Here is a 14,081-nt window from a genome sequence, read left to right as displayed (position 1 = left end):
CTTTCTGTTTTGCTGGGGTTTTTTTAAATTTTAAAGTTTTAGAAAATGTTTGGTGGTAAAGTTTTGTAAAGCAAGAAAAAAAAAATCTCTTACAGACTAAGTGTTGGTTCACAAACAAGCAGATGAAAAACACTGGAGGAAGTGACAGACTATTAAAATAAAAAGGAATAAGCAATGATGAATCTAGAAAGAAAATATGTTACTAGATGGTTCTTAAGGTATTTAGAGAAAATTACCATAAAGGAAAAGCAGAGTTGTAGGCAGAAAGCATAAATATACATGTCACTAATAATTAAGAAGTATGTAATTGTGGGAAGAAATGAATAAGAGTCATCTACCATAGAGAAAGAAGCAGCTGCTTGTTCCAGTAATCCCACAAGTCCTGACTCAGTAAAGTACTTTCCAGAGCAGATACCTTCTTCATCTGGAGATACCACATCATCTGAGACTGCAGATTCTTCTAAAACATTAGATGAAATATTCTAGGAGGAAAAAAATGTTTAAGGCTTGTGAAATGGAATTAATTTCTTAACATGAAAGATGTATATGAAGAAGTAATTGATGATGAAATATAGCTACCAGCTTAAGTTTAAAAAAAAGGGTAGTCAATGCAAAGATAAAAGACAAATCTCCAAAAACTTTTTGTACTGTGAAGATAACAATAAAGTGTAACACCACTGCTAGATAACTTTTCCATTAATAAAAAGTTGCAAGAAAGAAAATTAAGAAAAATCATGGGCTAAGGAAAATCATAATATCACACAGAACACCTATGGAGACTTAAACAATCTTTATTTTTAATTTAATTGAACTTGCTAAAACTCTCTTTCAGGGAAAATAAGGTACAAAAATGGTCCCTTGGCTTGCCTAACATACATCAAGTTAATGAGAAAACTCAGGTATATTAAAAGCCCTCTTACCCAATGAGATTGGGATCAGCCATTATTTCTAAAAAAGAAATGATACCTACATACCTTAAATATTTGATTTGAACCTAAATATTCACAGTAGATATACACTCATTTGTCAATTTCCTGAAGTAGATCTAAGGTCTTTTCTTTGTGTATGGGTCTCGAGATCAGAGTTCCATGTAATCTCTCTTGACTAAATACCCACAATGCAACCTTTATTTAAGATTTCCAGTTTTGGTTTCTTTAGAGTAAAAACTTGAACTTAAAAGATTATCAAATTATCCTAGACTTCTCGGAGCTTTTCCCCCATTCTTTCTTTATTTGTCTGATCTCTTTGCAAAACATTCAACTTGGTTTTCAGAGAAACAATAACTTACTTTCTTATTGCATTTAGATTTATCAGAGAACATAATATTTAATTAAATTTTGTAACTTCCCAAACCTGGCTTTAACAGGTTTTAAGAAAAGCAAAGTATAACTAACTCTTGGTAAGCAAAGAATTCAACTAGTGGGTAAGGGGGATGTAACCGTACTAGAGCATAAGCTATCATCTCTGAGTCATATATTAGCATATTTATACAGGGAATGGAGAATGTTGGTTTACCTGGTATTTTAATTAAAAGCCAATTAAGAGTTTCCACTGAATTCTGATTCTCAATATCTTGAATGTATTTCATAGATGCTACAAAGTCCACAGCAGTATAGGCAAAGAGAATAAATATACACAGCACTGATAATGCAGAGGTAAGAAAATGTGGAAGAGAATTAATGAGAAATACACTTTAAAAATGTATTAATGAAAGTAATAGTGAAATGTTAATTCATCTACTGAAGTATCACCTTCAGTCTTTATGCTTTCCTTACAAGCTGAATGAATCTAAACACCAGTGAGAAAAGTTAAATCCAAAAAAGGACATACCTTGATTTAATGTAAACCTGGCAGATTCCTACCTGAAATGTTACACATCCCACAGGAAGATATTTCCGGTCCTCCAGCATGCTCAGATATTCAGCAACAAGTGCTGCTGAGTGAACGAGGCACTGGGCAGCTTCAGCATGATTGCTGCGTTCCGAGTGTTTGCCAGCCATGTTCTGCAACCAGGTCAGCCGCAGGTCTGGAGAGGTCTGGTACCCCTTGGCAATTCTAGTTAGAACAGAAATTCTTCTCAATTAGCATTTGCTTCCCAAGCTAGAAGGGAGTCCAAATTGCTTTTTCAGTGTTTAGGTTTCTGTTATTGAACACAACCTATTAAGACAAGTTTTTGGGTCGTATGAAAATGTCTTTGAGTATGCTTAGAGAAACAACTGTGGGCCAATGGAACAGTAATATCAGTTTTTTGCAGTGGGGGGCTAAAAAAAGGACATTTTATATGAAATGGACACTAAGGAAACAATCAGTAAGGGAAAAACTGTGGGAATTTACATGTTTATTATAGGAATATAAACAAGTTTTCTATTCAAGGAAAAAAATTTATAGAAGATTGTTTCACTGTATCATTTTTATTTTAAAGAACATATTTGTTTTTGTTTTATTTGTGCCTTTAAGGAACTCCAAAACTGTAAAAAGAGAAGGTCATATGGCAAAGAAAAAGTCAAGTTTTACTTACATCTTTTAAGTTACAACAGGAATTACAAAATTCTCAAAATACCCTATAAATATTATCCTATAGGCAAAACCATATTTAAAATCAGCAAAATTAATATTGTAGTAAAACGTTAATACACTGTATTTTCTTCCTAAATAACTTTTACATTTAAAATATGGATCTTGGGCCTTCCTAGGAAATCTAGGGCCCAGGATGCCAAGGTGTTAAATGTGTCATTACTTTAAATAATCCTCTTGTTTTTGATAATCAATAAATATACCGAACAATTATTCATAGTTCTTAAAAGAAGAAGTGACACAGGGGATCTGATAAAGCACATTTTGACTTTTCAATTACCGTTAGAAAACGACAAATAAGTTTTGTATTTTTTTTAATCTCATGTTTTTTGTGTATCGTACTAATTTAAGCCCCATTATACAAGGTATAAGTGAATCAAACAAATGTTACCTGTACATTAGATCAATCAACATTTCAGGATCCTCCTGGTGTTCCTTCATTTTAACAGTATCAGAAAGGATCATATGGAGATTGAAAACCAAATCTTGGACCTGTAGCAGAGAATTGTATGAAAAACATCCATTCATTCACAATCATTAAATTAATTTGGAAGATATTTCAGATAAGCATCTAAAGATTTCAAAACAATATGATTTTGATATAGTTCTAAAGAGTCTGGGTATGATGGGGTAAGATGAGTGAAGGGTGGTAAACTATACAAATTGCTCAGCAGACTGTTTTTTCAGTTCTCTCACCCAGAAACAAGTAGAAATGTAAGTAGAAATAAAATACATATAGGGATATAGGGAATACAGGAAAAGAACACAAAAGGAAATCTTCTCCTATGTTTCAGATTTTCCCAAAAGGTAGTTTGTAGAAACTTTAGTGTTTGAGGCAAATTACATTAATCAGTGGGAATAGTTTCATCATAAAGCTTTTTTTTGTCCATACTGCCTAAGTCTAATATTATTTTGGTACAAATTCACAGAATTAAACACCAAAGATATTAACCATTCTGAGAAGGGAGGGTGGCTTATTAAAACAAAGAGATTCAGCCCTATCTATGACACACATGGATGAAAGAAAAATATAGGTTCCTCCAGTTAAAACCAAAGTTTGATCTAACAATTTGGAAAATGCCTATTTACAATTCCTATTTCAGTTAATGCTCTAAAAAGTAGCATTTCTGACCTGATCAGGAAATGTTGTCTCCCTCAATTCCAAGTCTTCTTCAGCATATGTCAGTATAGTCTTTAGAGAACGTCTTAAGAATTCTTCATTAAAATTCTGAGACGTGCCCACCAAGGAAGACAGTGACATGGTTACCTGCATTTTAACCCTGGCAAAGTTCTGTAACAGAGAAATTGCCAGGTAAACATTTAATACAGGAAAGCTTAAAGTGAAAAAGTATATATTTTTTTACTTCCTAAAAGGAAAAGGTTAGTAAAAAAAAATACCATTCTATGCAAAATATTTTTGAAAAAGTAATGAAATGTTTATATTGAAATCTTATTATTATTTTTTTTTTTGCGGTACGCGGGCCCCTCACTGTTGTGGCCTCTCCCGTTGCGGAGCACAGGTTTTGGACGCGCAGGCTCAGCGGCCATGGCTCGTGGACCTAGCTGCTCCGTGGTATGCGGGATCTTCCCGGACCGGGGCACGAACCCGTGTCCCCTGCATTGGCAGGCGGACTCTCAACCACTGTGCCACCAGGGAAGCCCTGAAATCTTATTTTTAAAAGAACATAAAGCTTAGAATCTTGCTGTAATAATAGCCTACAAAACAGAGTAAAAAATAAAAATTGTGTGTTAGACTTGAATTAGAAGTTGTGCCTAGACTTTACATTGATCTACTATGAGGTATATATTATTAATAATAATACCATTTTTACAGATGGGTTAAAGGAACTTGACGAGCATCACAAAATTCTTAAGTGTTAGATGCGGTCTTTGCATTCTAGCCCCTTTCATTAGGTCCACGGCTATGAAAAAATAACTCACATCCTGTATAAAGAAACTTAAAGGTAGACTCTTTGGAGTGATGCCTATAAGAGCTTACACTCTTCCTTTTCTAGCGAAAATTCATTTCTGTTGCACCATTCCCAATTGTGAAAGTACTCTTAAGAGTTTATCAGTGACAACCTAGTAATCGCCAAATCCAAGATACTTTTTTGTCAATATTCTACTTGACATCTCTGTATATTTAAATGTATTGATTACTTTTGCCTTGAAAATTGCCTGCCTTATCTTCAATGGTACCACCTTATCCTGATTTTTCTATTCTTTATCCACTCTTTTTCTGTCTCCTTTATTCCTCAGTTGCCCTTCTTAAATATCAGTGTTCCCAAAGATTCTGTCAAGAAACCTTTTCACTTCTCATACTCTAAACAGCCTCATCCATTTTTCTGCCTTGGACCAGTACAGATACATGTCTGTGTCTTCAGTTCATATTTCTCTCTTGAGCTCCAAGCTGTTATATTTTACTAGATGGTTCCTTATGAATGTCGCATGGGTACCTCAGTTTTAACACTTCTGAAATACCTTCTTGGTACTTCCCTGCTGGTGCAGTGGTTAAGAATCCACCTGCCAATGCAGGGGACATGGGTTCGATCCCTGATACGGGAAGATCCCACATGCCGCGGAGCAACTAAGCCTGTGTGCCACAACTACTGAGCCCACGTGCCGCAACTGCTGAGCCCGCGTGCTGCAACTACTGTAGCCTGTGCACCTAGAGCCCATGCTCCGCAACAAGAGAAGCCACCGCAGTGAGAAGCCCGTGCATTGCAATGAAGAGTAGCCCCTGTTCACCGCGACTAGAGAAAGCCCGTGCGCATCAACAAAGACCCAACACAGCCAAAAGCACAAAGAAAGAAACAAACAAAAAACACCTTCTTTTCCTATTGATTAAATAAATGGTGCTACTATTCTTGTAATCAGTCACTCAGGCCAAAAATCTAGGAGTCATTCCATTGTCATTCTCCCTCTCATTATTCATACCATAAATCCAATCCACACTGTCCTCTAATCTGTTCCAATCTGTTCTTTCTCCATTCCCAATGCCATTTCTTTAGTTTATGCCCTTACCATTACTGTAATAACTTCTTAATCAATCTTTCGGCCTTTTTCTCACCCCTTTTTCTCTCTCCCTGATGCTATAAGTAGCATCAGGTAAATTTTTGTAAAATGTGAATCTGAACATGTCAGTCTTCTTCTTAAAATACTCCAATGGCTGTTCACACCTTTGAAGATAAAATTCGAATATTTGACCAAGTAAATATGTCAAACTATATGGTGGGAACTGAGAGTATAGTGAGAAACAGTGTCTGCCCTATGACAGCTTAGTACAGACATTTCAATTACAATTTTATCTCTTATTACTCTCCCTTTGAGCCATAACAATTAAGAAGTGCTAAAAAAGTTTCCTTCTCTGCCTGTTTTCTACTCTCATCTCAATGCCTTTCTAATTATCTATGTGCCATTTTCTTTACCTACAAAGTTCTACCCACCTACTTACCCATCCGACTGGGCAATTCTTCATCTTTAGTTCAAGCATCTCCTCTTTCTGAAAACCGATCTTTGAGAGCATAAGCTCTTCTTTTTTTTTCCAACGTCTTTTTTTTTTTTGAGAGCATAAGCTCTTTTTCTCTGTGCTTATACAGTCCCCTGTGCTTACCTCTCATTATATTAATAGCAAACACTTATTGAGCATTTGCTCAGAGCCAGTTACTGACATAAGTGTTTTACTTAATTTATATAATCCTCACAAAACCATGTGAAGTAAGTGCTTACTATTACAATTATTAGCTGAACATTACCTGTTCATCTCCTACCCTAGTAGATGTTAAGCTATTTGAAAATAAGGACTGTCCTTTTATCTATGTTTGCCTAATGCCTACCACAGTACCTAGAACACAATTTAATACTTAGTTCTACTAGTATTTCTTGACTCTATAAACTATATAAAATCACTGCCAGTTAAAAAACTACCTATTCCTTTTTAGAGGCACTACCTCACACTAAGATGATAAATCACCTATTTTCATCCTATTATATAAAGCTTTCCTAAAATAACAGAAGACTGAATCAAGAAAACTCCAAGTGTAGTCAAATTTTAGGGACTTTATTTCAAAAACTAAACAAGATCCATAAAGTAACTAGATTCTTCTGTTCTGAATTAGGAAAGAGGACTTGGCTTCCAGTGAAAATAGGATAGTGAGAGACAGCAAGTTCCTACTTCTCCTGGATTTCATATAAAAATAAAAGATGGGGGGCTTCCCTGGTGGCGCAGTGGTTGAGAGTCCGCCTGCCGATGCAGGGGACACGGGTTCGTGCCCCGGTCCGGGAAGATCCCACATGCCGCAGAGCCGCTAGGCCCGTGAGCCATGGCCGCTGAGCCTGCGCGTCCGGAGCCTGTGCTCCGTAACGGGAAAGGCCGCAACAGTGAGAGGCCCGCGTACCGCAAAAAAATAAATAAATAAATAAAAGATGAACAGAAAAAAATCCATAAACTCTATTTCAGCAAAATGAGGAGACATACATAATCCATATATTAGAAAAATGCATAAGGGTTGCCACGACAAGCTAAATAGGAAGCAGATTCAATGGAAGGCAAGGAGGGGATAGTAAAAAGTGAGGAATCCTACGGTGCAGATTTAAGAAATAATCGGAAAAATACTTCTTTTAAATAAGAAACTCACTTTGAAGTGATTAAAAACTATCTGTCTTGGAAACAAAATGACCTAAAAATCTGGAGGGACTGGTTAGAAATAGATTGACCAGAAACTTTAGGAAGTTAGGTAAGATGTGTATACAACAGCAAAATCCCATGACAGACACATTCCTGAAGGAATGTCCTATAAATACCTGGGCCAATATAAACTATCTCATTCTATGTAGAGTAACAAAAAGGTAAAGAAGATCAGTGAAACATCAGGTAAGAAACACTTAATAGGAAAATATGGTCATGAAACAGATGAAAATTCTAATAAAATATTTTACCTTAAATTATAAAAAATTTATGAAGCCATTCACTTTAGAAAGGAAAAAAAATGGCAGAAATAAAAGAACTCAAGGAAAGCCACTGTGATAGCTAAGATTTTCTTTCACCCCCCACCAAGAACCAATATTCACTAGCTTGGTGGCAATACTTCCTCCACTGAGAATGCATGATTAAAGAAATAGAGGGCTGAAGGTATTATATAATTATAAAGGTAATCATTAGAACAATACAAACTTTGTTAAATATAATAAAGACTACACCAAAAAAATAAGGTGAACAGACCATAAGTGCAAGATGAAAACAACCAACAAATTTTTTTAAGGAGAGAGGTGGGGAAGCATAACAAAATAATACAACACAACTCTAGGACGTATCTGATAGAATAACAAGTATGAAAAGGTTTAATTCAACTTAGAGACTGGATTACAAGGCAAAACCCAACTCTATGTTGTATATGAGAGGCATGTTTAAAATAAAGTGATTCAAAAATGTGAAAACGAAAGGATAGGCAAAGGTAACCGAAGACACGTTCAAATTAGAAAGAAAGCAGAGGTATCTTAATACCATACAAAGCAGAATTCAGTCCAAAAATATAAAAATTTTAAATGAAACCAATTCAGGGTCTTTTTCAATTCTAAAGGGAATAATTCATAGTAAGATATAATAGCTATGAATAGTAGTTATAAATATACCAAATAGTTATGAATATCAATTTACCAACAAAGACCTAAAGGAGAAAGAGACAGTGTATAGGCTTTAAATCATCTCCTTCAGTCCACCAAATGGACCAAAAATAAAGAAAAACAGAATAATGTAATTAAAAGGTATATCTGTTTAACTCAATATTCTGAAAATAAAGAGTACCCCTTCTTTTTAAATGCTTGCATAACATTCATAAAAACATTATATGACTGGACACACAAACAAACACATCCATACTACCAAAAAGGAGACACAGTGTATTAATTGTATGACCACTTTGCAATAAAACTAAAAATTATTGGGAATTCTCTGGCGGTCCAGTGGTTAGGACTCCACACTTTCACTGCTGAGGGCCCGGGTTCAATCCCTCGTTGGGGAACTAAGATCCTGAAAGCTGCAGCACGGCCAGAAAAAAAGAAACAACTAAAAATTATCATCAAAACTTTAAAACTTTGGGTTAAAAAGAAAATATAAACTGAAATTACAAATATCTACAAACCAAGAATACTGAGAATACTACATATCAGAACCAATGAGACACCAAAAACAGTGCACGATGGAATATTCTAGACCTTAAATACTTACATGAGTAAGAATAAATGAACTAAACATTTGACTCATAAAGTTAGGAAAAATAAAACACAAATCTATTATCAAATAAAAAAACATAAATGAAAACATGGAATTCTTCAAAGACTGGCATATAATCATAAAATATCAAGCCAAGATATTTAACTTTTAATTTTCCTTATGACTTTCATTTCACTTAATGATAATAATTAAAATTTACAATAGCTCAACATTTATATTCTAAATCTGTACTACTACACATTAATTTTAGTATAGGAAGTAAAACTGAAGATTTGGACTTTTATAATATGTCCACAGAATGAGAAATAGAAAGACAAATATTAGACTCAAAACATACCAAAAAAATTCCATGCTCCCCCTGAACCCTTTTAATAGTTATCTACAGAAGTTATATTTCCTAATGAATCAAAGATACAATCCTGAGATGAAACACTTACATTCCCAATCTCAAAGTTCTGTCTCATAAGTAGGTAAAGGGAGGCACTAGCATGTGACCGTATTGTACCGATGCTACTGCTACAGTGCCGGAGAAGCCGGAGGCATAAATCAGCACACTGCTCTGTCTCCTCTTCAAACAAGAGTTCAGGGAACTGTAAAGAAACAACACCAACACTGAATTTATGCAGTAAAAGTTCCAGAGATATGTCAATATAGCCTGACGTGGAGATTTGTTGGTGTAGCCCAGGAATTAAAAGAATGTTAAGGGGGCTTCCCTGGTGGCGCAGTGGTTGAGAGTCCACCTGCCGATGCAGGGGACGCGGGTTCGTGTCCCGGTCCGCGAAGATCCCACATGCCACGGAGCGGCTGGGCCCGTGAGCCATGGCCGCTGAGCCTGCGCGTCTGGAGCCTGTGCTCCGCAACGGGAGAGGCCACAACAGTGAGAGGCCCACATACCGCAAAAAAAAAAAAAAAAAAAAAAAAAAGAATGTTAAGGGACAATATTTACTAATGGTTAATAACATGGCCCACAGAGCCAGATAGACTGGGTTCGAGTATGGATTACACTAGTAATATGGCCTTGGACATATTTTCTCATCCTTAAAATGGGCCTAATGATGTTATCTATGTGGGACTGTATGACTACCTTAGATTTGATAATGTGCATTAAACACTTACTACTATAGTAACTAACATAATAATTCTGTGAAATGTTTTTATTATCACAAAATAGTATATAAGTTATTTTCACTGGCTAAGTTTCATCAACAGCTCTGCATTCCATCTTATAAGATGACTAAGATGAAATAGCTACCTTAAGTATTAAGCATACACATACACATTTCCAGAGGAAAACAAACATAGGAAATAAATATTTGAAGTAGTTGGGCAAATAGCAGAAGCACCTTCCTTTCCATTTACCATAGGATAAGCTAATTTCAACAGACTGAACAACTTATACATTGAATTCTTGATAAATCAAGTCAATAAGGGACAGCCAAAATAAGATGAAGAGAAAACACAAAAAGCCCCATATTTAAAATAAGCTATTGGGCTTCTCTGGTGGTGCAGTGGTTGAGAATCCGCCTGCCAATGCAGGGGATACGGGTTTGAGCCCTGGTCCAAGAAGATCCCACATGCTGTGGAGCAACTAAGCCCATGTGCCACAACTACTGAGTCCGCACACCACAACTACTGAGGCTGTGCGCCACAACTACTGAAGCCCACGTGCCTAGAGCCTGTGCTCCGCAACAAAAGAAGGCACTGCAATGAGAAGCCCACGCACCGCAATGAAGAGTAGCCCCCCCTCGCCATACTAGAGAAAGCCCGCATGCAACAACGAAGACCCAATGCAGCCAAAAATAAATAAATAAATTTATTTTAAAAAATAACTAAAATAAAATAAAATAAGCTAGTAATTTCAGGCCCTTCTCCACATCAGAACTACTCTTAGAAATTCCAAAAGGTAAGTAGTAGACAAAAGGCAAAGAAGAATCATGAGTCTTAGGTTATTACTAAAATTTTAACTGTAAGTATATTTAAAATATGATCAATGTATGCGTCAAATGATCTTAGACAATGTTAATAAAGAAAGCAAAGTCTGACAGGACAGCAGGTACAAAAATAACCCACCTTTGAAACCAGGGCTCTCTGGGTAGCAAAACAGTGTTGTAGATAAACTGCACTTTGATTACAGGCCATGCTATGTAGTAGCACTTTCAGCACCCCACCAAGGATGCTCTCTTTGGATTCTGTTACAGAAACTGTCTGCAATTTAAAAATAGATAAATAAAATAGAGATGTTAACTGCAATTTGGTTAGAGAGATAGAATATGTATAAGTAACAAATAAAAATTTTAATAGGAAAAAGATAATGTAAGATCTAGGAAGACGTCAAGGAAAAGAAGCTGAGACGGATTTGGATAAAAAAAAAGAGGTGGAGGAGAATGAATAGGTTTTAAATGAGAAAAGAAGAGGAGCAAGGACATAACTTCTAGGATCTACTGATATTTAAATGTAACTATATGGTTCAATAAATACTTTTTCCCCCCAACCCTAAGTTATCAAATCTATACTACTTTAAATTCCTCTAATTTGTGTCCTTACCTGGACAACAATCTCTAATGTATCCAAAATGATTAGATTTGCTTCAGTAGCCAGATTTCCATCAATCAGTGCTTCATGTTCAATCTCTGCTCTTGACCTAATACAAAATATTATAAGAAATTATATTTATCTTTTAGAAAAGCCAATAGATCTGCAATTCAGAAAAGACTTAAAGATGCACAGAAATAAAAAACCTTGGAACCTTTTGCTTTTTCAGGGGAACCATTTTTCAATATTTGCCTGAATGCAAAGTTACAAGAGAATAAGGAAAAAGACAGTATTTTGCATATTTTAAAATGTTTTGTTTTAACCTACATTTTTTTCAACCATGCCAATACAGACTTTCTCACCCCATTACAGTGCTACAGTGCCACTACAGGCATAAATATTTAGTTTTCAGAGATGCAGCAAACACAGGAAAAAACTTTTATTCTGAATGGTACGTAGACACTAGGTGGTGCTATGTGGGCTTGTATTTAGAGCTGCTTTCATGTAAAGCAACATTCAAAATGTTTAGTATTCATACTACTATTTCAAGGATTTTCAACATATTTATTTAAGATAAAAGATCTTTTTAAAAATAAAGTTTTGTCTAATTTCCCCAAACTTTTGATACAAAAATTTTAATACAGAAAATGATTTAACTCTTCAGTGAGACTCTGGATGGCACTCATTAGAAATAAAACAACTTGATGTAATGAAGTGGTTTACTTGAATACTAATATTTACAAAAGTATTATTTAATGAAAATAAAAAACTTAATAACTATATATGATTTATGAGTAAAGACATTTGTTTTAGTTGCAATACATATACAGAAACTATATATTACATCCAAGTAGACAAAAAACACATAAATCAAAGCAAAAATAAAAGGATATATTAAATGCTAACTTTTCCAAGTTCTTAGATGTTAAAGTCTGAATCTTTATTACTGTTACTAAAGAGAACAGTCCATGAATTTACATTTACAAATTAAATTTAAGGAGAAAATACAACACAGTTAGAATTAAATTGGACAACAAAATATATAATGTTCAAACTTAAAATTCCAGCAAGATTTTGTGAAGAAACATGACAAAACAAGATGGTTAAACAAAAAGAATCACGAAAACACCAAAAAAAAAAAAGGGCTCCCTTAAAACATAGTAAGATAAGCAAAGAGAACACATTATACAAATGCAGAAATAAAGCAACATACTAATAGCATAGTATCTTGGTGATTTTTGATTTCTAAAAAACACAACATATGGAAAAATAATAAAAGAAACGAACATGGACAGAGAGGACAGAAATGCAGAAACTCAAACTTTAAGAATTTTTAACACAGTTATATTCAGTATCTGCATTCCCTGCCAAATTCATACATTGAAAACCTAATGCCCAACGTAATGGTGTTAGGAGGTGCAGTTTTTGGAAGGTGATTGGATAATCAGGGCAGAGCCCTCGAGAATGGGATTAGTGCTTCTATAAAAGATGCCCCAGGGAGTTTGCTTGCCCTTAAACCATAAGGGGACACAACAAGAAGTCTGTAACCCAGAAGAGGGCCTTCACCAGACACCAAATCTGCTGGCGCCATGATCTCGAACTTCCCAGCCTCCAGAACTGTGAGGAATAAATTTCTGTTGTTTAAAAGTGACACAGCATGTGGTATTTTGTCATAGCAGCCTGTAGAGACTAAGGCAGTTTCTGACGATGCCAAACTCATCTATATGGTACTGACCCTGCTGCTTCTCTCTCTGCTGGCTCTCACAGGGACTTGCTTCCTGATTTTACTGTCTGAGAGCTAATATTTCTTGAAGTTCAACTGTGAGAATCCTCTAAAGCTTGGGCTGAAGATGGTTCTCAGATAGGGTGGCCAACCATCCAGGTTCACCTTAGGACAGGACTGGAAGGTTCCCTGGGACGTGGGACATTCACTACTAAAATGAGGAGTACTAGGCAAACCCAAATGAGTTGGTCACCATATGCTCAAAGCTGTGGGGGCCAATCAAGTTACTTGAGGGCTAACTTGTAATTACAAATTATCAGGAAAAAATATTAGCCGCATGACACCTGAAATGCCAAGTGTCAAGCTGAGCAACTTTACCTGTGGTTACCTGGGCAGTGAGAAAGGTTTACTTCCAGTTCCCCTTAGGCTGAAGATGCAGTCCTTTAGGATTGTTTTTGGCGGTAGAGTGGTCAGTTACTGTACCTAGTTTGCCTCCATGCTAGAAACAGAAGACTTGTAGTGTTTTGTCTTTCTTTATATTTTAAGCTTTAACAGGGCAAAGATTAGTTTTCTAATTTTTTGTAATCCTTGAAATATTTAGTTCAGTGTGACACCCAAAATATATTTAAAAAATAGTTGCCGAATGCATTTTCCAAAGGGGATTGTTGGGGGAAAATAGAGTAACATGTGAATATGTAACCTTTTGTTTTACTATAGCATATGAAAATTTCTTCCCTCAAATCATTTTTAATCTAAAATTTAAAAATAAAATATAACTATTTTGTCTTCTAAGATTTGAATGCCTAATATATAAAAAATAACACTAAAAGTAATCATTTTCCTCTGTATTTGAAACTCAACAAACCCATCAGTAAGATAAAACAGAAGGTTATATTACTTGTCAAGCTTCTCAGTGTTTTGACGCCAGTGAGTCATATCCTTCCTCCACCTCAGATTTTCTTGACTCCCAAAGGCACTTCCAGATGGGCTTCTCTCTGCCAAACAAATTTCAAAACCTTT

At 35.5% G+C, this 14,081-nt stretch overlaps 1 protein-coding gene across 4 annotated transcripts in view; it reads right to left on the bottom strand.

Moving 5' to 3' along the window:
* Positions 1-14,081, bottom strand: part of DOCK7 (dedicator of cytokinesis 7) — a 208,485-nt gene that overhangs the window by 26,120 nt on the left and 168,284 nt on the right. For all 4 annotated transcript variants that reach the window (XM_082679929.1, XM_082679930.1, XM_082679931.1 and 1 more), the window contains 8 exons: positions 13,960-14,056; positions 11,351-11,447; positions 10,877-11,011; positions 9,244-9,396; positions 3,707-3,865; positions 2,966-3,066; positions 1,863-2,055; positions 339-482 (listed from right to left, as the gene is read on the bottom strand). In XM_082679929.1, coding sequence (XP_082536055.1) covers positions 339-482; positions 1,863-2,055; positions 2,966-3,066; positions 3,707-3,865; positions 9,244-9,396; positions 10,877-11,011; positions 11,351-11,447; positions 13,960-14,056 — 1,079 coding nt within the window. The remainder of the gene's footprint in view (positions 1-338; positions 483-1,862; positions 2,056-2,965; positions 3,067-3,706; positions 3,866-9,243; positions 9,397-10,876; positions 11,012-11,350; positions 11,448-13,959; positions 14,057-14,081) is intronic.

Source organism: Grampus griseus (assembly GCF_964374135.1).
Source record: "Grampus griseus genome assembly, chromosome: 1".
NCBI classification, from domain to species: Eukaryota; Metazoa; Chordata; class Mammalia; order Artiodactyla; family Delphinidae; genus Grampus; species Grampus griseus.
Note: the sequence above shows the minus strand (reverse complement) of the source record. Positions and strands in the feature narration are given on the sequence as shown.